The following is a 27,364-nucleotide window of genomic DNA, read 5'->3' as shown; positions in this document are numbered from 1 at the left end:
ACAATGTATAGTATCTACTCGTACTGTACTGCCCATTCTACCAATGTCCACATTAGTAGATCGGTAGTACTGACATGGAGTATAGAATTTCGTCTTGCTACCACCCCAAAAGGATATTTCAAAGGCACCTGCAGATGCATGCCATTTCTGCCTATTATCCGGAACAGCTCCTAAACACAGTAATCTTTCAGTGGGCAAATACCATCGACATCCATATGCCAAGATCTCAATAAACAAACACAAGCTGCAGTTAGATGTGCTGACTTTTTATTTACACGTCTTACAATTCATGGTCCTCAGGGTGGTACAGCTCACTCACTAAGCGGTAAATGTATGAGGGAGCGTTTCCACCGATGTTGGAGATGAAGAGCGTGATGAGCTCCGGGGGAACGTAGTCAAACACAGGACAGTATACGTTCACCTTGGAGAGAATCTCACCTGGAAAGGAAGACCAACATGAGTCTCTGAAGCCTCGTGGGCCACATGGGAATCTGACGCCATGTCATGCAACTACCAATTCAGTTTCAGCATTGAAATATGTAGCTCAAAAACCTAGAATTGCAATTTGGGCTATTTACAGTGTGTTCGTTTGAGAGACACACATACAGAAAATGACTGTGTTTGTTACCTTCAGTGAAAGGAAGCACTTCCTGTGGTGACACAAACTTGTGGAAGGTGTCCTCCTCATTAGGGAACTGAAGAGGGAGACGGTGACAACAGCCAAACAGATGAGTACATGCATCATAGCACTTTTACCTTCAGCCATAGCATAATACCTTTATTACAGAATAATTCATTAAAATAAGCAAAACAAAACGTTTAAATGAAAACAGTTAAGGGAAAATAGATAGATAGATAGATAGATAGATGGATACTTTATTAATCCAGGGGGAAATTTAGGAAAAGAAGAATTATGAGGATGGATTGTATAGATCCATAGGTTCATTGGGAGGTGCAAGCAGTGGAACCATGAAGCCCATGTTTTTTTTTGTTTTGTTTTTGAACGAAAGAATTATGTGGATGGGGCCAAGAACATGTCAACTTCATGATCCATCTTCATGCTCCACCTTGCTATTTGTGTACGTATTACAGTTAGAACATTAAAATGTTTACCTGTGGCGATAGCTTGAACATCGGAGCACACACTATGAGTGGAGTCGAGTGGTGCTTGGCAGCCAATGCCAGTGTGTGAGTCCCATTAACAGCTCGCAGTCCTCCATTTGCCAGCACAGTATGTGTGCCAATGATGACCTGGGGCCCACACAGAGAAACAACTGAGCAGAGCAGGGCAGGGTAGGGCATACCCTACTATCAAAAACACTGCCAATCCACCAGCAACAAAACTAATCATAATTGCTGACTGGAAAAAATGTATATATGAAGTAAGCATATATATATACTGTATATACATAGAAAGAGAGAGAGAAAGATCACATGTGTAAATCCATTTAATTGTTAATTAACAGTTGAAGTGTTTGAATGTATTTCTAACCTTATTAACCCGAGACATTACAGCAAATATGGCAGCATCAGCAATGACTGTTGTTTCAATGTCAGCTTTCGAGAGGCTGGTAGCCATCTCATGGCCCTGGAGGGAACGGGAAAAAAATCGAATTTGCTTTCAATAACAGTGTTTCCCCTACCATTATAGTAGGGGGGCGCCCCGTTCAAACACATGAACACCAAGATTCCTTTAAGTGTTTGTACCCCCCCCAGCTGTAAACCTAGGGGAAACACTGCAATAAGCTAATCTGAAATGTCCATACGATGGAACAGACCGCAGAAACATACCTGACAGAAGGGAGCACACTCAGCCACAATGACATGGAATTTACGCTTTCTTGCTGCATCTTTCAAGAAGGCCTCTACGGTGCGCGAACGTCCGATAGTCATGATGACCTCATTAGAATGGATGTGCTCCAAAGCTTGCATGGCAATATTGTCTGTGGTTCCCTCTGTAAAACATCAGAATAGAAGTTTGGCTTTTGATAACTCACAGATGGATTGTTCTGAAGTTCAAGTGCAGCTTCAGGCTACAAATTTAGGAATTACCCAATTCTGTGAGGAGCTCATTAATTGCCTCTATCACGTTAGCTTTAAGTGACGAGTAGTGTTCTCTGAAGTTATCATCGCTCAGTCCTCCAGATGTCAGAAGTTTGTGAAGAGAATCCTGCTGGTCAGTCTCTTCGCTACTCCCTCGCAACCTGAAGGCATCAACATAATATGTTTAGAAAGCATAACGTTCTTTCCTTTAAAAAAATAAAATAACAAAATGTAGCCCACTGAAGTGAAATCATCCATGACCCACCTGGCGTACTCTTCTCGAATGATCTTCAACACTCTGCGTACCATATTGCCCACCGTGGTCTCGGATGGCTGAGCAGCGGTCATCCGTCTCCCCTCCTTGCGTATGATCTCCATCAGATCCCCTGCAATTTATTGGACCACATTAGAGTGAGTTCATAGGCCTCAAGTACTTAAACTAAGTCATGATCGCTATCATCATTAATGCTCCCATATGTAACAGGCGCATGTCATTTCCAACTTACCCGAACTCTAAATACATTTGATCAGTTAGCAATTCAATAAATGACGTTAACTTCCTAACTGTTCGCTATGTTATTTGAAGTCAATCTGATCTCAGGACACCAACAACTGATGGGTATTTTCACTGACCAGCGCTGCTCCATCGTGCCTGAGCTGTGATCCTCCGTAACAGGGCTGTGGTTTCTCTGGCTGTCTCTCCAGCACCACGGAGTGGTCCTGCCCCACTTCCGCCACGTTTCAGCTCAGCTAGGAAGGCTTCTACGCGTTCCGAAAGGTCTGTTTCTTTGTCAGCACCGGGCATAGTTTCTTAAGTCAGTTAATGTCAAGACTACTTGTTTGTGTAACTCTCTCAAAACATTGGTCCAGCGTTGACAGCGATATTACCCCGGAACTACTCTCACCTTATCCGGGTCAATACAAATTACGTGTGTGGGAAAATGCCACTGGGAGGCGCTAAAATGTTACCATAACAATACGCTTCCTTCTTCGATCCATCCTGCTTTGTTATGTTCTTCGCTGTGAAACAGGCACGTGTATGATAACACATTAATTTGATATCAGACTGAAGCTCATTGTAAAAATAAAGACGGCTTCGAAATGATTGTTTAGTTGAAGCTAGATATTAATAAGCTTCAAGACGCCATATTGGTAGGACCCATGTCGGGCAGTCAGCAACAGAGTAACGTAAGTAGGCCTATTAAAAGGGGCACACAGTGTTGTGCCTATGGCTGTACCAAACGAAAGAAAAGCAGGCAGGATCAGCTTGACGGCAGAAGTGATAGCGAAGGCAGCGAAGACGAAGAGTCGGCCTTAAAGAGATGTCATCCAAGAACATTTCATGCGTGAGTAAGCCATTGTTGACAACTTTGTACAGTTGTGGCCAAAACGTTATCCGTTAAAGGTCTTTGCCATCAGTACTAGTTAACAAGACATTGTAGTGAATGGAGCAATGAGCAGGCTTTTCTTTGGCTCTTTTATAGAGGGACATATGTCAAGCCAAGGGCCCCAAAATAGGGTCGTCACTACCACTTGAGGGGGCAAATACTCACTATATTTTTCTGAAAGCTGGTGGGAGATGACTCAATGTGACGAAGAAATCCAAAATATTAGAGCCATAGGGGAATTATTTACTAAGTTATTAGGGGCGGTGAATCTTGAGGTTTTTTTTACCGTGAAATTGTATTTATCCACTGCTCAAAAAAGTTAAAATATCCAATGATTAGTTGTCTTCCCTCTGTAAAACAAACTTTTTTGGGTATCTGTGCAGTTTCAAGACCATATGTGATTTAATCTGGCAGAAACCACCTTTAATAAAGATGGCTCCAAAATGAAAATGTAAAATCTACCAACTTGTTAACAATCAAAAATCTAATATGGACACATACAGTGCCCTCCACAATTATTGGCACCCTTAGTGAATATGAGCAAAACAGGCTATGAAAAAATATATCTTTGCTGTTTATCCTCTTGGTCTTTCACTCAAACTATTCACAAAAATCTTACCTTTTCATTGAAGTAAAATTATTGAAAGAAAAAAAAAACTGTTCGCATTAAATCAATATTTTTCCCCAAAAAATGTGTGCCACAATTATTGGCACCCCTAGAAACATCTTATAATTAAAATCTAACTGAAGTATATTTCCAGTCATGTTTTACATTTTTAAGTTCACCTGTTTGATTAGGAACTCTTAAGAGGTCAACCATGACTTCCTGTTCCACTGGCGAAACAAATATGAGGTGACACAGGCCAAATTCCATTAGTCATTCATCACTATGGGAAAGACCCAAGAACATAGTGACGATGTGCGACGAAAAGTTGTTGAGCTGCACAAATCAATAAATGGACACAAGAAAATCTCTAAATAGTTGAAAATACCCATTTCCACTTTCATGGAAATAATTAAGAAGTTCAAAGCGACAGGAGATGTTAAGAATCAGCCTGGAAGAGGACGTGTGTGTACATTGACCCCATGCACCGTGAGAAGGATGGTTTGACTGGCAAAAGAATCTCCAAGGATCACAGCTGGAGAATTGCAGAGGTTAGTTGAGTCTTGGGGTCAGAAAGTCTCCAAAACTACCATCAGACGCCACCTACATCACCACAAGTTGTTTTGGAGGGTTGCCAGAAAAAAGCCTCTGCTGTCAATCAACAACAAACTAAAGCGCATACCGTTTGCCAAATGTAAGTCAGACTTTCAATGGGACCGAGTTATATGGTCAGATGAGACCAAAATAAAGCTTTTTGGCAGCAAACATCAAAGGTGGGTTTGGCGTAGACAGAAAGATAGCCATACAGAAAATCACCTCATACCCACTGTGAAGTATGGTGGCGGATCTTTGATGTTGTGGGGCTGTTTTTCTTCCAAAGGCCCTGGAAATACCATCAAATACCAGCAGATATTAAATGAAAACCTAACAGCCCCCTCCAGAAAGCTTAAAATGGGCCGTGGTTGGACCTTCAAGCAGGACAAGGATCCGAAGCACACCTCAAAATCAACACAAAAATGGTTCACCGACCGCAGAATAAAGGTTTTGCCATGGCCATCACAGTCCACCGACCTAAACCCTATAGAAAATCTGTGGGATGAGCTTAAGCCAAGTCTACAAACATTGACCTCAGAATCTGAAGGATCTGGAGAGATACTGTATGTAGGAATGATCCCGTGCCATGTGTTCACCAACCTCATCATGCATTATAGGAGAAGACTCAGAGCTGTTATCTTGGCAAAGGGAGGCTGCACAAAACATTAAATTAAGGGGTCCCAATAATTGTGGCACACCTGTTTTGGGGAAAAATATGTATTTAATGTCAACAGTTTTTTTTTTCTTTCAATAATTTTACTTCAATGAAAAGGTAAGATTTTTGTGAATATTTTGAGTGAAAGACCAAGAGGATAAACGGCAAAGACATATTTTTTCATAGCCTGTTTTGCTCCTATTCACTAAGGTTGCCAATAATTGTGGAGGGCACTGTTCATCAGTTCCCATATAGAACACAATCTGGTGTATAAATAATGTAAAAAATTGAAGACGTATCTATTTTCAACTCAAAATAAAGTAATACAATTTTAAGTAGTGTATTCCAACTCTTGAAATGTGAATAAGGTTACAAAGAGGGGGGCAGGCCCCCCAGGGGGTTGCGTGGAGTTACAGCAATGGGGCGCGGTTTGAGCGGGAAAATGGAACAAGAACCCTAAACAATTAACTACTGGTCAAATTAAGGCAGTGCTCTTAGAGCATCGTAGTCTGTAACAAACCTATTTGGTGATGACTTTATAGCCTACTTTGTACTTATACAATATGGTCAGGGACTACCATTTTGCCCATAGCCTATGTTGGAAGGGATAATTAACCTAATAATTAATACAGCTGACATGCACCTGATCCAAAGAATGGAACGATACAGACAGATTGTATCTGTTTTAAACAAGAGCTCTGATCTAATTTTTGAAAATGTTTAACTGATTGATGAAATGAAATTGAAAATGTGTAACTATTCGAATCTAAAAACAATGTTAAAGAAAAGTTATGCAACAGCTGATGGACATTTATTTTAGATTTGATCAAAAACAGACAATAGGCTATATAAGGATCTTAATCTTTGCACCATGCTTCTGAATGGTTTTTTCTCATTGTCAAAAGGGGGGACTGCCAAGAAAAGTTTGGCAACCCCTGCTCAGATGGCAAAAGGCCAGTGGGCCACTATAGGCCCACTATGTATGACTATAGGACCGCTATAGGCCCATTGGGGGCAGAGCTGGTGGTCCCCTGGCCATTTGACCACCACTGAGCAGGTAGGCGTGGCCAAAAGGTGCAGCACTGCTGAGGTTCAGGCGAATAGGCTTAATGACACGAGTTACCATGAAGGATCTTGGGCTTAATGACACGAGTTACCATGAAGGATCTTGGGCTTAATGACACGAGTTACCATGAAGGATCTTGGGCTTAATGACATGAGTTACCATGAAGGATCTTGGGCTTAATGACACGAGTTACCATGAAGGATCTTGGGCTTAATGATATGAATTACCATGAAGGATCTTGCTCCGCCATGTAAAATCTTTGAATTTATGAAAGGGAAGGAGATGATGCCATCCCATAACACCTAGTGGCAGTAAAAACAAACGATCAACATGACCCACATCAATAACATCCATCGTGGTATAATTAAGTAGCCTAGTGTAAGTGTATAGAAATAAAGTAAGTGGATGACTGTACGTCACTCTGGATGAAAGCATCTGTTAAATACTTGGCCATTACCATTACCATCAAATCGCTAAAGAAGTGGTAAAAATATGTTTAGAACACATATGTGTCCACAGGTGTGCATACATCCCCTACCTACACGCACATACATGCAAACAGACTGCATGGCCTTCTTGGAATTAATGGGCGTAGCTGAATGTATATAGTAGTGATGATTTCAGTTTGGTGTTTATTCTGTCTGCCATTGAAGATATTTTTGGTTCTTAATGAAATTAAGCCTGTTTTGTTTACATTTGTTTAAAGAGAAGTGAAGTTGGTCATTGTAATTGGCCTCCACTATATTAGGCCAACATTAAACGTTGTTTTAGGCCTACTTATTAACTTGCCCACTGTTCAACTAGCACAGGTACGATACCAGAAGACAAAGAAACACACAAGCAATTTATTCTTCTGAACTTAACCATTTAGATTCTTGATAATATAGGCTACAAACATGATTGGGTCACATCCATCTTTGTCATTTTACAGTTTCCCAATTGATCCAGACAGAAGGAAATCCTGGCTTGTTCATCTCCATCGTCAAAAATGGAAGCCTAGTTCACATTCTCGTGTCTGCTCTGACCATTTTATAGAAAGTGATATCGATAGAACTGGCCAGGTTGTCCGGCTACGTACTGAAGCTATTCCAACACGACTTAAAAACCTTCCAAAACATTTGAGAAAGGTAAGTTCTCAATTTACAATATATATAACAAATATAAATATATATGGGGAGAGAGAGAGAGAGAGAGAGAGAGAGTATATAGTATATAGTAGATATGTATACCAAAATGAAATGTTTTACATGTATTTTTTATCCACATTTTCCATTTACCTGCTGCATTTGTATTTGTATGAATTTTGCCAATTGCTTTTTGCTGGAGTGTGCCATGATTCTCTCAGTCTGAGCTGGAGTGGTTAACTGACTGATGGGACGGTCGGTTAAGGTTAATGTTGACGTAAGGTCAATGTAGGCAACCGCATGGACTCATTAAATTATTTATTTATTTATTTGACATCCCTTATAAAAGCATGCAACCCTTCTTAAAGTGTGAAAATGTAATTATTCTGAAAATATTATATTAAAATGTTAAATTATATGCAATCTTCACAGTATTATTCAAAATCATGATTTTTATTTCATCTAAACTATGTAGTTCTGTACTTCTGTTCTGATTTAAAAGTTGGTACAGCTTGTCATAACCATTGTTATATTTTATAATTATTTATCCATAACATTGTAAGTCTTGTTCTTGAATTATGTCAGCATGAATTTGAAGTGCTTTTGAATGTTAAAAATGTCTTTGTTTAACCATCTAGGCAACAAAATCAAGGGAACCACCATGTTTGAAAGTCAGTGAAAAGAAGGATGTTCAAGAACCTAAGCAACTGGAAAACAATTCTCCAGAAAACAATCAAGCGTCACCTACAACAAAGGTACAATTGGATGACCATCAGTACCACATCAAGGCTTCCCCAAAACAATTGACTGGAAAACTTCACAACAGCAATGAAAAAATCGCGATTTTACAAAAAAAACTGAAACATGCTCAACAAAAATCCAGACGTTTGCAACTGAAAGTCAAGATTCTAAAGGATACTGTAAAGAATCTACGCAAAAAACAGATGCAGCTACAGTTGGCAACTTCACATCAAAATTCGTCTTCTGTGAAAACGGTTCGAAAAGTAAAACAAAAAACAAAAGACACTGCTCAGCACCCTGCTCAGTGATAGACCCCCAAGGTGAAACGATTTATTTTCAAGAGATGGAGAAGAAAACTGAAATTCTTCATTTTAGAATGCAGAAATATGACTATAGGATACCATATTTCTCTCAGGTTGAGGCATTCTGTTGTTACAACTGATTAGGTGCAAACACTCATTAAAGAAAGATGGCAGCCAAACAGATACGCCCTCCTCCTCTCAGTTACCCCCCCCCCCCCGAGTCTCATCCTCCTGTGGAAATTCTGCAGTGATGCCTCGGTTTGAACATATGAGTGATATGGTAGTTTATTATTAGTTTGTTTTCGTTTTTAGTTCCCTACAGCAGACCCTAGGATGGTCATAATGTAGCTTTTGCTCAGAATATGTTCTGCGTATTCGAATGCTTTACATTGTTTCTGACACAACATGCCAAAGTAGCTCTCTGTCATTACAGTATCGTTTTGATGCAAGGCATGGTTTAAGAGGGAACAAGCTCAATCCATTTTAAGTTTAAATGTTACAAATTCAGAGCTCATGATGACATTTGTTGTTGTGAGGATTATTTGATTTTTGCTGCCTCAGTAGTGCCTGCAGTCAGTACTTTCAAGGATGACCTATAACTAGTACAGTACAGTACAGTACGGGCATATATTGTGAGAATACACATTGACTCGTTAAGGGATTAAAGGTTGCATCGACAAAATGGTGTAGGTATTCATAATATTATGCAAAGATTCCTCCCTAGTTGGCAGATGGTAGGGGCCTACAACAGGGGTGTTTGTCAACTCGTACAGTTCTCATTAAGCAGAACTGATTCAGGATCAAGGAGTTAATAATTAAACAGAGAGGAACGGTACCACTCATATAAGATCAAGTTAATAAGAGTTAATAATTAAACAGAGAGGAACGGTAACACTCATTCAGGATTAAGTTAATAAGAGTTAATGATTAAACTGAGGGGAATGGTAACACAAGGGGCATCCGTATTGCAAATAATGATCCGTTTCAATAACACAAAATCATAATGGTTACAGTTAAACAATCAGAATTGTGGAGTTGTTTTTGTATTTCAAGTGTCATGAGGAAAAAAAATAGTATCCTGAACTGTTAAAAATAGTATCCTGTTTTAAGATATAAGATCTTATTTATCGTCATATTTATGGCATGCATCATGTTTGCACAGGTGGCCAAAAAAAGCCTTCTCCCTGAGAATCATTATTCTCATTATCATTAGTATTGCCATATTTCACAACAGGTTTGTGTGTTTGCTGATTCAGAACCAGCACAACCAACCAAAATGAAACATGTTAGGTGACGGAAATGGAAATAAGATTTTATTTTTTATTGAATGAAAAACCCATTTGCAACATTCAAAATGTAAATAATTACAGAATTCAGAAATTTGTGGGGAACTGTTCATATACCAACATGCTGTCATGTACTATTTCATTGCTGGAATTAGTTGTAAAGTAAAACTAAAGGAGTTTTCACGGTGTAACATTTATCGTTTATCCACGTCTCAACAAAACACTTCAGGCAAGATCATCATGGGTGCGTCTTCAAACCCAACTTTAGCCAGGGTGTAGTTATCATCAGATTTTAGGAAGGAAACAAATCCTCTGGAAATATAGCCATTTTTCACACTTACATATTCACTGCCTATACATGTTGGTATGTAAACTTTTAGAACAGGTAATGTTCTCGATGTCTGCATGTTATCAAAGAGAAAATGACCATACATACAAATATGTGGCATGGTACTGAATTGGGGGGGTCTTAAAACCAACATCTACCCATCTTGTCAAGGATAATTTCACTATAAACAAACTTGATTGTGGTAAAAGTTGCTGTGTCAGAAGTCAATTCCATAACTTGGGGAAACCCAACATAAGCCCCAAATCATTTACAGTGATCAAAACAAATCCAAACCTAAGAGTTCCTTAGCCCGCTGCCAGACAAAAACATTCAGTGGTTGATGAAAACATCTTGTCTAAACAAAACAAGTTTATCAATTATACCAAATATGCACCAAGTGTCTTTTTACAGACAGCAAAGACATAGCAATAGCTTAAAAATGAGTGTGTACATATGTTTGAGGGCATACTACAACAAAATAATGTAGCAAGGAGGAAAAGAAAAAAAGTTTAAAAAAAGAAAGTAAAAAAAAAAAAAAAAAAAAAAATTGACCGCCAAAATACGCAATAGGAGAACAACCAATAGTGCATTCGTGTCCCCCCTGGAACTAGAATTCTCCCTCTCTCTCTCTCTCTCTCTCTCTCCAGCCCTCAACTGCCGGAACATCCCTCCAGCCAGGAGGGGGTGCAGCAGGCACAGGGGATTGGGGGCCGGGGATAGGGGGTGGTGGTGTGGAGGGATGATTGGACCCCCCTGAGCAAACCAGTCTCACTCTACTCAATGAGCTTCTTGGCCTTGAAAAAGCGGCGCAGGTAGAACACCTGCCAGGTGGCCAGGCCAATCAGGCAGCACATGGAGAAGATGCTGAAGTACAGGACGCGGGTGTTGGTGGATTCTGGTTAAAACAAACAATCATATAGAAGGTGGTGAGGAGCAGCCGTAAGATTGGCTAATGCCAAAAGTTCACAAATACTAACAGATAAAAGCCATATGCATCGTTACTGAAACGACTAGCTTTATACATTTCAGTAAGGAGTTTTGATTTTCTTACATACATCAATTGTGTCTACTTGTGGAGTCTAAACAGAACTATATTACCACATAACATTGTTTCATTTTAGTTAGCGCCACTACTGGCACCATTCTATGGTCTTACCATTGGTGTCCCTCATCTCTTCCTCTCTTTTCTTCATGTATGCAAAATCATTGACAATGGACTCCGACAGATCCTCCAGTCGCCTCAGCTCCACCTCCAAAGGTTTCAGCTTCTCCACTTTGGCAATCTGATAGGGAAAAGATAACCTTGGTTACCACATGGTCCATTTCCCAGAGAAGGCATGGTTAGTGCAGAAGCATGCACTTGAGACCACTTGCACAAATTCTGCAGTGTTTCACAACACTGCACGTGGGAACTCAACAGAACTGTCCATATGTAAGCTGTTTGTTATTAGCTGTCCAGCTTATCTGATGAGTTCAGGCATTATAAGGCATTATAAAGCAGGCTAAAGCTAGAGGCAGCTTCCATATGTAGTTCTACAGGTCAGTAAGATTGAGAAACACTTCCATACAGCATGTACCCATATATAAAGTATGTATAGTATACCCCATTAGAAGTTCAAAGACATTTAGTACAGGCTATACAATTTCTTAATACATGTACTATATGTGTGTGTGTGTGCACAACATTCAATTGTACCAACGTTAAAAGACACATTTAAGACAGAGAACGTAAATAACCATTGTTTACTACTGGCAGCCACCAACCTCCTCATAATTCTTTGCCTCCACTCCATGCTTCATGTCCAAGTTGACCAACTGATCAGGGACCCTTCCAGTCCCTAATAATACAACACAAAGAGCATGCTTAATGAAGAAATGTTGAAGAGTGACAGTGTGCTTTATCAGTACGGTTTGCAAACTTTCCAAAAACACACCAGGAGCGAGGATTTGTGACAAACACTAGAATATAGCTCCAGACACTTCAAAGTCATACAAATTACTTTTCAACCCTACAAAATGTCTGAAGTCAAACAACTTAACAACAAACTTACCCATTGGAGATTTACTTTCAAAACAAACTTCAAACATGTCATAATCCTCTGTGGTAAAGGCAAACTTTCCCTTCGAGGCATCTTCTTTAGAATAAAGAATATGGGCTGAGGAATCGGTGATCTAAGAAATGGGGAGAAGTTTTTATAGGTTAACAAACATTTCGAACGATAAACAAAGATATTTCGAATGATAATCAATAATAACACGGTCAGGTATGCAGGATCTGTGGCAACATGGGTATTTAGGGTTAATTTGTTTCAGACAGGTGTATGTAACTTCCACTTAGGTGTACTTTGATGCCTCGTTTATTTATTTTAAATGTAACATCCCCAGGCCATCCTCATCCAGGTATGTTGGCCAATCAATATATTCTTCACGTATGTCAATCTGGGCATGGTACGGCAAATTCGTTCAAAACGAGGAATAAATAACCGCCAGTCAGCTATTAGCACAAATAAGACTGACGTGTAACATCCTGAATGAACCATACAAATGGTTGCCAGCTTGCTGGGCCTTCACGCTAAGGTTAGCAAGCTACCAAGATCCACACTACAGACACGTATAATCTGGCAACCGAATGGGTGCAACGCAGGCATTTTTCAATGTCTAACGCCAACAATATTTACCACTAAGTGAACTTCGAACAGTCGGCAGATTACCGAGCCTGAGCTAACTAGTAACCTAGCGAAGTCCCAACAAACCAGGAAGATGCCGCTGTAAGCTGTCAGCTCACTAGCTAGCTGGGTATTGCAGAGACGTTAGCTTGTAAACTATCTAGCTTGTTCGTAGGCCTTCATCGTATTCTGGTGACGTTAACACAAGCTAGCTAGCCACATAGCTACTGTTGTGGTTTCAAGTAGGCCTGTCAGTGACAAAACACTCATTCTTATAGCATTGATTTCGTTCACATAGTTCACATTTTATAATAGAACACGAGAGATGTTCTGATATTCATCTGTGCTAAAATACCGACATGTCCAGCTAAAGGTAGCTAACGTAGCGTAACACTCACCTTCAGGTTCGTTTTTGTGCTCTGTTGTTCACTGATTTCATACTCTCCCGTCACAAGCACATCTTTGTGGATCTCTTCCCGTAAACATTTCCTTGTGTTGACCGGTAGAAAAAAGGAAATTGAAACCACTGATTCCAGTAAAACTGGTAAAATCAACAGCGCACCGAGCCGATTCATGGCTGCTGAATGCACAGCAATTCCTGGATTTCAGGACTGGCGGAAAGCGATGGGCTACTGAAGAGAGCCGAAATTCTCTCACACTAGCGAGCTAATCGGCTAATGCTACGTAACGTTCCACTTCTTCTCCAACGTGGTCCGGATGTTGCTTCGACCATACTGCCTCCTATTGTATGGAGTGTCAACTGGAAGGTGATGGAGAGAAAGCATATGTGGAAACCCACGGAGTAGTCAGTGGTGAGAAAAGTATCGACTCTGATGAGAATCATGAAATTATATTATTTGCATTGTATTTTCATTTGTTGTTAAAGTTTATTTTCAGGGTTCCTCCGTCAGGCACACTCATTAAGGACAGTCCCTTCTTTATTCACACCAAGTTTCATGTCTCCCACTAGACCACTCTAGCGCCACCAACGGGTCAAAGTTGGACTTTTGTTAACACACACAACTTTTGAACCGTTTGACCGATTTTCAAAAATGAGGTACCATTGGATTCCTTGGATCAAGACGAATTAAACAGACCCTACGGCGTCAATTTCCAGTTATATAGATTTTCCGCTATTTCCGGTTTTATCAAAAACCTTTGAAAGGCCTCAACTCCTACAATTTTTGTCAAATCTTCTTCAAAATCACCAGAGATGATCATCAGACCAAGCATCACAAAATGTATCCAACATAATTTTGATCCTCACAACCGTTTGTCCGGTACAGCCACTCAAATTCAGCAGAAAAGCCGCCAAACAGGAAGTTAAGTCATATCTCAGCAAATCTTTCAGTCCCCATGTCCCCATGTGCAAAGGCAACTTCATATCTTCAAAAATGATTGATATAAAGCAAATTGCATTAATCGCTAACGCTAAAAGAATGCTTTACACATTTTTCATTCAAAAAGTGATACTCTGATTCAATCACAAGTTCATATGAAGACACTTGAGAATGTTTAGTACACAAATCTGAAAAGAAGTTGACTGTGAGATGAAAAGTAGATTTTTGGTGAATATTTGAAACATGCATGCTTGGCTAATTGCTAGCACGATTTCCAATGTAATCTCTCCCTCACTTTTAAATAGTATTCAAAACTGTTTTTTTTTTCTATCGTGACCCCCGGACAATTAGGCAAGACAATGATGCAGTGACTTCTCATCTGAGAGAAGATCGCCTATACATAACTCATTTTAATTAGTCTACCTATCTATTTTAAAACCATATGGGTCTTGCCCTCTCACTCACTTCGGGGGCATTTATTTATGTAACGTTGGAAGCTTATTTTACGGCAATACCAAAATGATCCATCAGATGGCAGTATGATAACATAGATTAGGTGTTTGTAGCTCTCAGAATGCGCGAGTCAATTTACTCAATCACAGTTTAATGAAACGAGGGAAAAACGATTAAACCGGTAGAAAGAGAAAGAAAAAAATTATGTATAGCCTGAACACCTTTTGACAAAATCAACAGTATCAAGGCCCAGCAGAACCATATAATGCATGACCTTGTGATCTTCAGTGTTTGACACTTTATTTTTTGAAATCCTATGTTTCCTAAATACAACCTAATCATTTGCACAGTAGAAGAATAGGCTCACCTTCAAATCAAACTGTATAAAAAAAATACTCATTTTATTATCAGCAGTATTGGGATTACCAAGATATAATTTGCAGAGCTCTCAGGTTCCCAGGGAGACATTCTCTTGCTGATCCAAATGGCATACATTCAGTCTGAGAAGGATTATCAATAAGGACGTCACCTGTCAATAAAATAAACATGCCCGTTTCTCCTGTGTGTGTGAAGTGGTGGGAGGAAGGAATCCAGAATGGGGTTTTGAAGGAAAGAAAGACAACTGAAATGAAAGATAAATAAGCACAGCATTAGTCTTTATTAGGTATTTAAAAATGCTTTTTGACAAGGCGCTTTCAGTGATTAAGACTTCTGTAAACTGAGCTGTAAAAACGTGATGTGCAAAACAAGGCAGAGGAGTCTAGATCAGTCCTCAATGTAGCATTTTTAGGGAACACATTAATTTAGTAATCATCCATAAGATGCCAAGCTATGTATTTTTTTCTTTTTAGAAACAATAACAATAATAAGAACCAACTATATCCAGTTTTCAAATCAGTGGAGCAAATCCACTTGTGGCCCAAATGTAACGAGTCTGAAATAATTTTCATACATAGACACATGTTTTTTAGTATTATCACAATTGTAACAAAACTATCACCAAAAAAATCACTGGTGATGTAAAAACACAGAGACGGGGGACTACGCTGGAGATCCATCTTGGTAAAGGCAGTATGTGGAATGAGAGCTCTTACAGTGAAAGCCTTACCTTCCACACACCTACAGATCATTATTCACCTCTTGCAGTGAAAGCCTTACCTTCCACACACCTACAGATCATTATTTACCTCTTGCAGTGAAAGCCTTACCTTCCACACACCTACAGATCATTATTTACCTCTTGCAGTGAAAGCCTTACCTTCCACACAACTACAGATCATTATTTACCTCTTGCAGTGAAAGCCTTACCTTCCACACACCTACAGATCATTATTCACCTCCCGTTAACATTAGCTAGCATCGCTTGATAATCATATTCAACTAGAGATACTGGTTTTGTTGGCAGCATTCCCGTATCCCTAATGTGCATGTTTTTTTACATTCTGAAAGAAAAACGCTGGAGGCTACCCGAATGAGTGTAAAGTGATCTGAAAATAGGAACAATCATTTTTTTGCTTTTATGGAATTGCAGCAAGCTGTTCCCACTCTCATCACTGCACTCAAGATTATTTCCAGGCAGAATCTTCTGTCTCTCCTTCTCTGCCGTTCCCCCCATCCCTCTCCTCTCAAGCATACTCTGCCTGGCTGCTTCCTCCCCTGGGCTGGAGCACCGACGTAGGTTGGCGTCACCGTGTTCTAATTTTACCACTGTTGATGCTGATGTTAAAAGAAGCGGTGGGTACCTGCTATTTCTGCTGCTGCATGCGCTCCCCAGGGCTGGCGAAGGGTATTAATAGAGAGTTATTACGCGCTGTGTGATTTCACATCAGGGGCAAGACAGTGGAAGGCCATGCTTTGGCGTTTTTATTAGTAACTTAATAGAAATTACGAAATCTTACCCATTGTGTTACTTTGGATGGAAATTGTGCAATTGCACTGGCTGAAGTTCCTATCCATGTATTTTCCACTCAGGGTAATAAAGTATGGGTCCCATTAATTACCTTATATAGAAACCATAGCTAGATAGCTATATTTCTAGATGATATAGTGTGAGTTTGGAATTCTTTGGAGCAGACCAGTTTTTCAGGGAGGTACCTCAGAAGGTAAATCATTTCCTCCATAAACACCTTAACCGAGATAGCAGGCCACCACGTGAGGCTATCAGTGTAATGCACAAAGGGTGTGTCTGCAGCTGACTATTGTTGCATCACCAGCCACACCTCCTAACATATCTTCCTCTATTAAGTAAGAGTTCCAGTGAAGCCAGTATACAGGATGAACTTGGGAGCAGTTTGTGATAAAAGGATGTAGTGATGAAACAGATGACTGTTTTCAACACTCACCATTAATAAAATACGTCATTTACTTTATCCCTGTTTGGCTTTCCGATCGATAGGCCTAGTTCATTATTGTACAAGAGAAGGGAATAGAAATTATTAGGATTTAGTGAGTCCAAATCAGGTACACTAGGCGTCAGCTTGCCCCTGTTCTAAAGTTGTATGTAAAATTCATATGACATCTCACTGTCTGATATCATGGGAGTGGGCAGATCGAGGAAATATTAAAAAGAAAAAGAAAAATTATATTTTGTATTTCATCTGGGTTTTACTGTTGCTGTCAGAGCAAGTCCTCTGCTTTTTTAGACCATATGTTGTTCCTTTTCTCTTTTGATTTAAAAATAAATTATTTCATTCTTTAGGAAATTAGTAACCCCCTCGCAGCTAAGGTGCTGACAGTAACTGAGGTGGATAGTAACTAAATACAAGAAAAAACAAATAAGCCTATGGTGTATGACCGATCAGAAGAAGATGATTTGTGTAGGCTATTTCATGTACTGCACGTTAGGACACATAGGCTACGTTACCTCATAGTTGGAAGCGTCATAAATCAGATCTAATTTTCATTCAGGTGTTACCATCATAGCAACCCACTGCGGGCATCAGCTGTCACGTCGGCTATTCCAATTAGCCTACTGTGCTAGAAAATATCTCGCGGAGGTACCAGAAGAAAAAAAAGACAATTTTTCTGATGATCACTCATCTTTTTTTTTTTTTTGAGCTCATACTAATGGTCCTCGCTATTTCTTTCATAAGAGTTCTGTCATAAATAAATTCGATCCGACCAGAACACGACGGCACTCTCCCTAACATCACGATGTCCTTATGTTCTACAGCCAATATAGTCTTAATAATACCTCATTAATAATCTATTGGCTATTCCATATTGCTTATGCAAGACGTGATCTATACATTTAAAAAAGCCGACAATCTAAAGGCATGTGCTTATCTTCTCCGTAACTGCAAAATACTTAGGTAGCATAATTGCAACAGTCATGCCTCAATTATAACGTTCATTATCTAATGTGGTGGTTATAAGAAAAGGCTCTAGAAATTTCCACACTCAAAGAACAACCATAAATTCCATATAAGGACACGGAAACTGACGTGATTCCGTTGACGTGGTGCGGGGAGATGAGGAAAAGAACGCAATGACGCGATGACGTCAGTATCGAATGCGGAAACGGAAGGGTTTTGCCATACCTAAAACTCCGCGAATCCAGTTAATTTGACAAAGATCTGGATTTTCTTAGCCCATCATTCCACAATTGGCAGGTATAACTTGTGGGTGTTGAAATATGGCTTTTCATATAAACCTATACTTACCCATCACCTTAAATATATTTCATTGTAGAAAAGTCGACATTAATAGCCTGTTGCATAAGGAAACATATGACACCCAACTTTAAATTTTAAATATTTATTGTCACGAGCTCTGCAGACAAGATTTAAGTTCGCTCCATTCAGCTTTCAGTATCAAGTACAAAAATAACTTTAAGTTTCATAAATTAAACACAACGTTTTCACAGAAAACTCATGTAGTGAGACCATTCAGACCATAGTAAGACAAACTTTTGTGGAAACAAATTCACTCACACAACAACATGTAAGAAATCTCTTGTTATCTATTGCTCTGAACTCGTGTCAGTAGCACCTAAACAAATCCATTATCTAGCACCAATAAAATATCATAACTACAAATTTAACCAAACTATATTTATGTAGAACTGGTTAAACCATGCTTTAGCTTGCTACATAATTAAGAGGCTGATAGGATGACAAATAGGGTAACTACAATATATATCTAATAAAGTTTTTTTGTTGTTCGTCTTCTCCATAGCCTTGTGATCTATCAACAGCATTACAATGTATAAACATTTATATGTGGTAAAAGGCCATTACAAGGCCAGCAGGGTTGGGGAACTGAGAGAGTCTGAAGACTGGTCATTGCTGCTGCTACCCCTGCGGTGGGCCAGTCCACAGGTGGGCAACGCTTCACTCTCAGGGTAGGTAAACGTGAAGGAAGACGTGTACGTGGTGCAGGCAGGGGTGCAGGTGACTACTGGCGTGCACAGAGGCTCCAGGTCGCTGTTGGCTGAAGTGTAGAGAGGCTCCCAGTCTTGGGTGTAGAGGGAGCTGGAGAGCTCCATGTCGGGGACGGAGCGCACGGTCTCCAGCTCGGTTTTGACGAGCAGGTCCAGCGATTCCTCCAAGGAACAGTCCAGGTCAGCCATCTTGACTGTCATCATGTCACTGACCACACTAGGGCTGGAGAACAGTGAAGCGGAAGAGGTAGTGGTGATGGAGTGCTCTGTCGAGCTGGAAGACCCAGCAAGGGTGCTCTGAAGCTGGGCGACTGGCTCAAGCAGCATGGAATGGGAGGAGGAAACGGCAAACTGGGGAAAGGTCTCTGGCAGGTCTGAGGGAATCTTGCAGATTGGCTTGTGAGCTGCCAGGATAAACTCCAGTCTTTCCTTCTCTTTCAGCAGATTTGCAATGTCTGCTTGAATAGTGGATTTCTCATCCTCCAACTGGTCAGTTTCCTGTTAGGAGAGCAAATACAATCATTTAATTTGTATGGAGTCTGTGTTTGAAATGGCAATATGATATATTAGCCTATGTTTCAATTCATCAATTGAAAGTTTAATACTTACAGCTTGCAGAGTATCAGTAAGTTCTCTTCTTCTGTTGCGACACTTTGCTGCAGCCATTTTATTGCGTTCCCGACGCACATTTTTCTTTTGCTGCTCCTCAGGGGAAAGCTATTAAAGATAAGAAAAAAAGAAATATTTTAGAATTGCATTTCATTTAGTAGATCAGACAAAGCTCTGACTGTCTTTCTGTTAGGGCTGTGGGAGAATTTGATGCAGGTTGATGTATCTACCTGTTCAACTTTGCTCCTTCTCCCAGAGCCTCGTCCTCCTGCAGTCTTCAGCATCCCTGTTGTATTGTAGGCAGAAGTGGAGTAGGGATGTACCCGGCCATTGGAAGGGGCCACTGAAGACACCACTGGCTGTACCATCCACCGCAAGTCAGGACATGAAGATATAGCAGTGACAGTTGGGATGAAGGAAGCACTGGTGACACTGAGGTCTGTAAAGTCCTGTAAAGATATAAAAAAAATCATCAGTGAACCAAGCCCATGAGAAAACTGAGCACCAGCCATTTCACTCTAAAATGTCTAAAAAAAATAAAATGGGTTGGCTAATTTATGGACAATGTTAAATTGTAAGGAAAAGTGGTGTCTTAAATGTAAGTAACCCATTCAGGAATTGTGCATTTTGATTTTCATCTCTAAATATTAACAGTTAATTTACTGATGCATAAACTTGCACAAAGGAACTTGAAGACATGAAAACTACAATTATAACTGGAATAACCTAAACTCTTCAGTATCTAAACCCCTATAAACAGTCGATTCCAGCACAGAATGTGCCTGAAAAATAAAGGATCAATAAATGAATGAAACCATACCTGAGATTGGCTTAGTGGTGAGCCGATGCTCGACTGTGATTCAGCAGGCGACGGGTAGTAACCAATGTTATCGGCGTTACTTGGAGAAGCGGAGCTACAGCGAGAGGAAGAATCGCAATCCGTGTTAAAAGTGGTGAACATCATTGTAATAATCCGAGGAAAGGGCTCGTCTCGTAGAATTAAGTAGATTCACTAAAGAATTGAGCTGTCGATGTTCTTCTGTAGCAGGATCGGTGTCCCTGCCCCTTTAGAGTCCTTTACTGTATTGCTGATCCTCCTGCTTCTGTGGCTGAAAGTTTGTACTGTCAACTTCCCGACCTCGATGGCAATATATGGTTTCTGAGCTGGTGACGTAGGAAGGGGCGGGATTCATTTCGAGGAAGGACTATGCTTACTGTCATAACTACGGTTATAAACACAGAATCAATACTGCAGAACAATTCTGTGGTAACGTGTCAATATGTGGGATTGGTAGAAAATGGCTTTAATTTTTATAAGCTTTAAACTTTGTCCTAAATATCTGCAATCGGGATTTCTACGACTGCAGAACCGAATGTTCCATGGCAGGGTATCCCAAGACGTCATTTACCTAATATGGAATGCATCCTGAAAGGGCGGGACTTACGGGAAATTCACTCTGCCGACTGTGCCCCTAACAGCAACTACAATTGGCGGACAGTAACATGACGTTATGTAAGCACAATACAGAAGTTGTGTGAACTTCAATGGACGACATAAACAATGCATTTGTTCAGATTTAACAGAGCCCCTTTCATTCTTTACTTTTTGCATTTATTTTCCACCAATGAAATGATTCGTTCAGTAGGGAAATTTTATAAGCAAAGAACACATACTTGACCTTTTAATTAGCAAAGAACACATAGCTGACTTTAACTGCCACTTTACATAGGCTATAGAATTTAAAAATAATTGTATTGACCTACAAACAAGTGCTATAGGTAAAACTACCTGAGCAGGTATGACCCTTATGATTATGCAACATACAGTGTCTTTGTTTTGTTTTGTTGCCAACGTTTGTCTAGTCTACCTGGAGGCAGAGGGTGTGTCTACAACTAGAAGATTGACAGAATATGTTGTCAGGTAGATTTCCATTGGGTGTTTCTAGTCATGTTCTAGCCCAATCTTGCTTTAAACAGATATAGTGCCTTTTGCTGGAGATATTGTCCAACTTCTATTTAAGCCAAGACGATTTAGGCCACTTTTCAAGTAGCCTAGGCTATAGCCTGCACCAAAGAAATATTTGTTTTCTTTTTTTAATGAACATTTTAATCTGTGCTCAAATAGAAGTTATAGCCTGTTATAATAATACAGGCCTAGCATAGCCCCAAGAAAGAACGTTTTTTTCGGCCTTTTTTGATTATTTTCTCTTGTGAGCTACACTTTACTCATTCTCAAACTAAGAACGATTAATCCTCAATTGGATTTACTTTCTAATCTGTCAACCAAAAATGTCCGCAAAAACACGGTCAAATAGTCTTATCAGCGTTCCCGAGACACATTTTCTCTTTGCAGTGTTTCCCAAGTTCATGTTTTGTTTGACATGTGGCGTTGCCCTGGTAACGCCCCGCCCCTTCGCGTCAGTGACGTTCAGTCCTGCACATGGTGCTGCACAGAGCAAAGTTGCGGCAGAGAGCAAACAGACCGAATGTAACAGACTATCACGGGTTGTTCCGAGGCAACTGTTTGTTTTGTTGTTGCTCGCTGGATGGATATAATGTCACTTCACACAAACATAAGCAGGTGCATATGAGCTTATAGTATAGTATAACCGTTTATACTCAATACAACAACAATGCCTCCAACATTTGTTAAAGATGCATGCGATTAGTTGGAAAACACGAGTGAGTTAGGGTTTCCAAATGATGATATAGCCAGCCTATTCTATGCGCAAGAAATAGCTAAATGTCGACATTTCAAATTTAGAGCTGTTTATGTCGTACCGAACCCATATTTTTAAGAACTGAAATTACATTTAGGAATCCCGGAGCTATAATGTTCCGCCCAGTAGGCAACTGACCCTTAGAGGTCTAACAGAAAATGACCAGGGGCGCGGCTGTCGGGAATTACTTGACCGTCATTTGAAGAGGCCAGCTCTCACGCCTTCGCCTGAATGGACGTATTACCTCATGTGAGCTATAAATAGCCTGGCGATTTCAACCAAGGAGGTCTCTTGTCATTGTGAGAATAGTTGGCTAGCCTATAGCAAGGAGGCCCTAAAAATCGTGAAATGATTTATGTCACGTGTGACCTACTTTAAGTAGGCTTTTAATGTAATAGACATACAATTTTGTGTGTGTTATATGGAATTATTTGTGTTGTTATTATTTGTGTAAAAATAACCTATTTTGGTGATGGTATAGGCGTCTCCGCATGTCACCAGATGCATTCTTTATGAGATAGACCTAAAATAGAATGGCCACTACTACAGTAGTTTATATTCCACAATAGAATATGCTGTGATAGGCTGCAATGCAGTTTGGCTGTGAGAACCGGAAATACCATATATGGTTCTAGCAGGATAACAGCGATTGGCTGCTTGGCTAGCAACCTGACTGCTGTGCTGTTTGTCATAATTATCACCCTTAAAATAACATCTCAAGAGAAAATGTGAGAGGCAGGTTCGTATGTACAAATGTTACGTATATTGACATGCACATGAAGATGTAATCTCCTATTTTACCTTCATGGGTTATTGCAATGATCCAATAATGTAGCAACAGCCATGTTAGTAAGATGTTAATACACTCCATTAGTGTATTCTAATGCAAAAGGTCTACAAACATGACTTTTTATTCCCACGGTTTAATTTTGTTCAGGCTTATGTGCGTAATGTGAAGGCAATTCTATTTTTTACCAAAGACTCAGTGTTTCAGCTGATTAATGGTCATGTTATATAGACCTAATCAAAATCAATTTATTAACATTAATTCTAGTCTTTCTAGAATTGGGCTACAACATGTGAAAGAATGTACCGTAATGCAGACAGAATATATTTATGACGTCGGTCTGTTCATTCATGTTGTTGCACGTGGGCCTATCATTTTGCATTTCGTGGGGGGAGTGAGGGATTTGTATTATATTTTTGTGTTGTTTGATGGTATTTATTTCAGCAAACGCGATGCACTATGATTAGTTACTCGAGGTACCTATAAGATTGTGCTTGTTTAAAAAAAGAGCATACATTTATGCTTCCAGGGACCTCCCTCTTTCCTGAATGGTACAGTCGCACCACACATACTTCATTCATAAAATTCAGGCTCACTATAAAACGAGTAGCCCTACAACAAAACTGCAGTTTCCAGATGTGTAAGCCGCGAGGTGACATTATACAACAGAGGGCTACAATTTATCTAGTCAGTCAGTCAGGACGCACGAACAGATTTTTATAGATAGATTCTTGCAGATTTCAGAGATGTGCGACTTGAACGTTGACTGCGATTCCGCGTCTTGCTCCTCTGTCTCCTCCACTGAAGACACTCTCGCGATCAACCACCAGCGGTCTCCAGCTGAGTCTGTCTCCCGCGCATCGGTGTCCTCGATGCAAAATGTGCAGGTAGGAGTGAATGACAGTCTTTGCAATCATTCAAAGTGCACGAATGACGAAAATGTGACTGCTATTGGCAACCATACCTCGCTGCTCCAAAAACGTGAGCTTCAAGGTAAATTGACATGTCTACTTTGAACCATATCAAGTTAGTTAATTAATCAACCAGAGGATTCTCACAATGCACGTCATGAAGTCAACACGTGAAATCGAATTCCTTCCTCGAAGTCGTCATAACTGTTTTGAAATTGAAAAATATTTTCTTGTGGGTTTCAGGAATCGGGTAGAGGGAGAACTGTGCCAGGTTCTTCTTTTGTTCCAGCTGTCACGTCGTTGATGTCCACAGCGGACATGCAGCGGATGGTCCAACCGACCGTCAACACAGCAGTCTCCCCATCATCAGGCGCTACAAGGCACAGAAGAGCACGGTGCCTTTCCGAATCGTCTTCCTCAGAAAGCGACAGCAACGAAAAATCCCGCAGAAAAAGACAAAAAGATAAAGTATGTTTGCATTAACATGCACATGTCCATTGATTTAGTGACTTTCTTTAGATCATTTTAATGTCATCATTCATCTTGGAAGACAGACTGTCACAGCGAGAAGCTCAAGTGCGCACCTTCAAATTCATGCATTATTCGAAATGATCAGCCATATGTTTAAAGTTTTGCCGATGAGATATTTTTCATTTACATTTTTCGTTTTATTTTTTATTTCTTGTCAATGATTCAGTTGTCCCCAGAAGAAGATGAGAAGAGGAGGCTCAGGAGAGAAAGAAATAAAATTGCTGCAGCCAAGTGTCGCAACAGAAGAAGAGATCTTACAGACACATTACAAGCAGTAAGCATATATTATGACAATGTATATTTCTCCTACCAATCCAGCGCAACACACATGTATATTTTAACCCTTTGTTTTTGCCATAGGAAACTGACAAGCTTGAGGAGGAGAAAGCCACTCTGCAAGCTGAGATAGATAATCTCATGAGAGAGAAAGAAGAGCTTGAGATTGTTTTATCAGCCCACCAGCCTACCTGCACAATTACAAAGGATGAGGAAGAGATGCAGCAGAGGCCCCAGAGCTCGCCTCAGCACCTGCCCTCCGCCCTTGACCCCAGCAAGGCCCCTGAGGTGCTTCCCTCCCTCCAGGACCTGGAAATGCATCCCAACGGTATCTTGTCGACCACTGCGATCTTGGGCAACTCTAATATCCTGCTATGCTCCAGTGCTCTGGGGGCCACATCCGAGTTTGAAGCCTTCCTTGGCGTTCAGGAAGAGTCTGTGAAGGATCTTAACTCGGAATCAGAGAGCAGTGGCCATGATGTGGCCCCTGCTGTCCCCGACATTGACCTCACCAACTCCCTCGGCATCTCAGACTGGGAGACGCTCTACAAGTCCATGGCAGACAACCTGGAGATCCTCAACAGCCCCATTGTAATCTCCAGCCCCACCTGTGGCAGTAGCCTTCATGGGTTTGAGTTCAAATACCCGGATTTTGACAGCTTGGCAGATGACTGTGAATGTGGCAGTCAAATAAAAGGCAGATCGGATATGGTTAAAGATATTCTAAACTCCCCAACGCTTTTGGCTCTGTAGAATTTAAGTGTCGGCAGAGAAGTTTTAGGTAGACCAGGGAAACAGGGGGGGGGGGGGGTGGCTGTTTACCAGTTTGTATGTGTAGGGTTGTGTAACCCCTTGTCAATTATTCTGAAAGTGTTATATTTGACTGTGCCTGCACTTAACATGACCTCTTCCAGACACGCTGTGTTGTTCTGAGTCCTACTGTTTACATGAAATGCATATTATATATATCAATTATTGTCATGTGTGGGTCTGTGGATCCTTAAGTGAAAATTGAGATGTATCATCATCAACTTAGAATACACATAGAGATTTGGTACTGTTTTGTCTGTGTTTTGTTTTGTGTCCTGTATGGCCTGATTATGTGCCAGTGTGTCAAATTATGATAATTGACTTGAAAAGGCCTAGGCCTATCATGTGACAATTTAAAACATAGTTTATTTTTTTACCTCTACATCTTTAAGGGTTTTCCAGTTATGCAAAAATTAGGTTGTAATTCAATGAGCTTGCACAAACCATCAATACATGAGTTATGACATCACATTTCAATAAACCAATTCTAAATGAACTAATTTTTGTCTGTGGTACTGTTTTGACGTTGACATTTTTAAAAATCGTCTAAATGAACAGTCAAGACAATGTTGATGTTAACGAGGTAAAAGCAATTAGTCAGTGGACCTGCAAATCCTACACATTTTGAATCGTGCCTGGACACATGCACCTTTGCCAAAGCGCCTCAAGTCAGTTACTGCCCGCACGCACCGACGTACAGAGGACGTCACAACGTATTTGCATAGCACGCGATTTCGTCACACTTCCGTGTCCATATTTGGAAGTTCAATGTGATTTGCTGTTTGGTCTCTATGGAGAAATGGTATCATATTTCACGGTGGAATACTTTCCTGGAAAAATATGGCAGGCGGAGCTGAGAAAGCGGAGCCTGTATTTTTCCCGGAATCTAATCAGGGTGATTTTTGTAAGGCGTCTATAGCAACGCATTGTAATGTGTTTTTTCGTAAATCATTAAGACCTAGTTTAGGTTGGGCTACATAGGCTATGCTTTACGGGAAACAGACGATAGAAAAACATAAAGAAAAGTGTATGAAGCTGCCAAGTAACCTAGGCAGCCCATGCATAGGCTATGAACAGTTCATTGAACATTTGCCGAAACTAAATGTTCTTGTTTGTCTGTCTGTGGTAATGAATGAGCAGTGACGGCAGCTATTGTTTGTTACATTTTAGAACTATTTATGTTTAGTCGTTTAGTTGAATGAGATATGGAAGGAGTCTACTGTGGCATGGCTTATCACAATGGTGTAGTAAGCTAGTAGTAGGCTATAGGCTTTGCTAATGCTTAGCCTAGCTGCTAGCCTATTTCATATCTGAACTGCAGCATTGACCGCTCATTGCAGCATTTGCTTTGATTGCTCAGACGAGGAACGCCGTTACATGAAAACTTCCTGATTCAAAATAGAAGTTTTGTTTTCTGTGCTTATCACATAAATAAACTGTGCTGCCTTTATGAATGAATACAATGTGATTATTTTCAGTGATCCTATTTGCTATTACAGCCTGTTGTATGGTATTGTTTTTTAGTTTCAGCCTAATTTGATTTGTAGGCACCTTGTGCATCATGCCAGAACGATGATGTACATAACATATTAGTAGAATAGTATTATTACATCAGTTTGGTAGTCATATATACTCTATTTGTGGGTCTCTTGTGCCTGGATAGGTGACACCCATTATGTTGCTTACCTTTATATATATAATTCACGACCCACTTATCAAGATGTACTAGACAAAGGGAAATTCCACTGG

General features: G+C 40.2%; 4 protein-coding genes and 1 long non-coding RNA gene across 5 annotated transcripts; 2 read left to right on the top strand and 3 right to left on the bottom strand.

Moving 5' to 3' along the window:
* Window positions 1-250: 250 nt before the first annotated feature.
* On the bottom strand, window positions 251-2,965 carry eif2b2 (eukaryotic translation initiation factor 2B, subunit 2 beta). Its single transcript, XM_012815723.3, has 8 exons — window positions 2,677-2,965; window positions 2,309-2,429; window positions 2,053-2,204; window positions 1,792-1,955; window positions 1,493-1,588; window positions 1,114-1,251; window positions 629-695; window positions 251-438 (listed from the first exon to the last, which is right to left on the bottom strand). Exons 1-8 carry the CDS (start codon window positions 2,846-2,848, stop codon window positions 281-283), a joined length of 1,068 nt encoding a protein of 355 aa, XP_012671177.1. The 5' UTR covers window positions 2,849-2,965; the 3' UTR covers window positions 251-280.
* Window positions 2,966-3,001: 36 nt separating this feature from the next.
* LOC105889779 lies at window positions 3,002-8,168 on the top strand. The gene is made up of 3 exons (XR_004165287.2): window positions 3,002-3,389; window positions 7,282-7,477; window positions 8,113-8,168. It is a non-coding gene; the product is annotated as an uncharacterized LOC105889779 (long non-coding RNA).
* Window positions 8,169-9,817: 1,649 nt separating this feature from the next.
* Window positions 9,818-13,481, bottom strand: tmed10 (transmembrane p24 trafficking protein 10). The gene is made up of 5 exons (XM_012815762.3): window positions 13,196-13,481; window positions 12,183-12,303; window positions 11,896-11,969; window positions 11,288-11,414; window positions 9,818-11,026 (listed from the first exon to the last, which is right to left on the bottom strand). The coding sequence occupies exons 1-5, from the start codon at window positions 13,370-13,372 to the stop codon at window positions 10,905-10,907; spliced, it is 621 nt and encodes a 206-aa protein (XP_012671216.1). The 5' UTR covers window positions 13,373-13,481; the 3' UTR covers window positions 9,818-10,904.
* A 4,849-nt stretch (window positions 13,482-18,330) lies between these two features.
* fosab (v-fos FBJ murine osteosarcoma viral oncogene homolog Ab) lies at window positions 18,331-20,715 on the bottom strand. Its single transcript, XM_012815742.2, has 4 exons — window positions 20,401-20,715; window positions 19,811-20,029; window positions 19,581-19,688; window positions 18,331-19,469 (listed from the first exon to the last, which is right to left on the bottom strand). Exons 1-4 carry the CDS (start codon window positions 20,542-20,544, stop codon window positions 18,825-18,827), a joined length of 1,116 nt encoding a protein of 371 aa, XP_012671196.1. The 5' UTR covers window positions 20,545-20,715; the 3' UTR covers window positions 18,331-18,824.
* Window positions 20,716-23,682: 2,967 nt separating this feature from the next.
* si:ch211-153j24.3 (proto-oncogene c-Fos) lies at window positions 23,683-25,608 on the top strand. The gene is made up of 4 exons (XM_031582190.2): window positions 23,683-23,974; window positions 24,242-24,466; window positions 24,696-24,803; window positions 24,890-25,608. Exons 1-4 carry the CDS (start codon window positions 23,834-23,836, stop codon window positions 25,556-25,558), a joined length of 1,143 nt encoding a protein of 380 aa, XP_031438050.1. The 5' UTR covers window positions 23,683-23,833; the 3' UTR covers window positions 25,559-25,608.
* Window positions 25,609-27,364: the final 1,756 nt, after the last annotated feature.

This window comes from Clupea harengus, chromosome 15 (genome assembly GCF_900700415.2).
Source record: "Clupea harengus chromosome 15, Ch_v2.0.2, whole genome shotgun sequence".
Classification (NCBI taxonomy): Eukaryota; Metazoa; Chordata; class Actinopteri; order Clupeiformes; family Clupeidae; genus Clupea; species Clupea harengus.
Note: the sequence above shows the minus strand (reverse complement) of the source record. Positions and strands in the feature narration are given on the sequence as shown.

Bases quoted from the DNA above. Each gene is read 5' to 3' on its own strand.
- eif2b2 (XM_012815723.3), bottom strand. From the start codon at position 2,848: ATGCCCGGTGCTGACAAAGAAACAGACCTTTCGGAACGCGTAGAAGCC. The intron at 696-1,113 runs GTAAACATTTTA...CTCCCTCTTCAG, and splicing joins TGTTCAAGCTATCGCCACAG to TTCCCTAATGAGGAGGACAC. The intron at 439-628 runs GTAACAAACACA...CTTCCTTTCCAG, and splicing joins AGTGCTTCCTTTCACTGAAG to GTGAGATTCTCTCCAAGGTG.
- tmed10 (XM_012815762.3), bottom strand. From the start codon at position 13,372: ATGAATCGGCTCGGTGCGCTGTTGATTTTACCAGTTTTACTGGAATCA. The intron at 12,304-13,195 runs GTGAGTGTTACG...CCCATTTCTTAG, and splicing joins GCACAAAAACGAACCTGAAG to ATCACCGATTCCTCAGCCCA. The intron at 11,970-12,182 runs GTAAGTTTGTTG...TTGTATTATTAG, and splicing joins TGAAAGTAAATCTCCAATGG to GGACTGGAAGGGTCCCTGAT.
- fosab (XM_012815742.2), bottom strand. From the start codon at position 20,544: ATGATGTTCACCACTTTTAACACGGATTGCGATTCTTCCTCTCGCTGT. The intron at 20,030-20,400 runs GTATGGTTTCAT...ATATCTTTACAG, and splicing joins CACCACTAAGCCAATCTCAG to GACTTTACAGACCTCAGTGT. The intron at 19,689-19,810 runs GTAGATACATCA...TATCTTTAATAG, and splicing joins GAAGGAGCAAAGTTGAACAG to CTTTCCCCTGAGGAGCAGCA.
- si:ch211-153j24.3 (XM_031582190.2), top strand. From the start codon at position 23,834: ATGTGCGACTTGAACGTTGACTGCGATTCCGCGTCTTGCTCCTCTGTC. The intron at 23,975-24,241 runs GTAGGAGTGAAT...TGTGGGTTTCAG, and splicing joins CCTCGATGCAAAATGTGCAG to GAATCGGGTAGAGGGAGAAC. The intron at 24,467-24,695 runs GTATGTTTGCAT...TCAATGATTCAG, and splicing joins GAAAAAGACAAAAAGATAAA to TTGTCCCCAGAAGAAGATGA.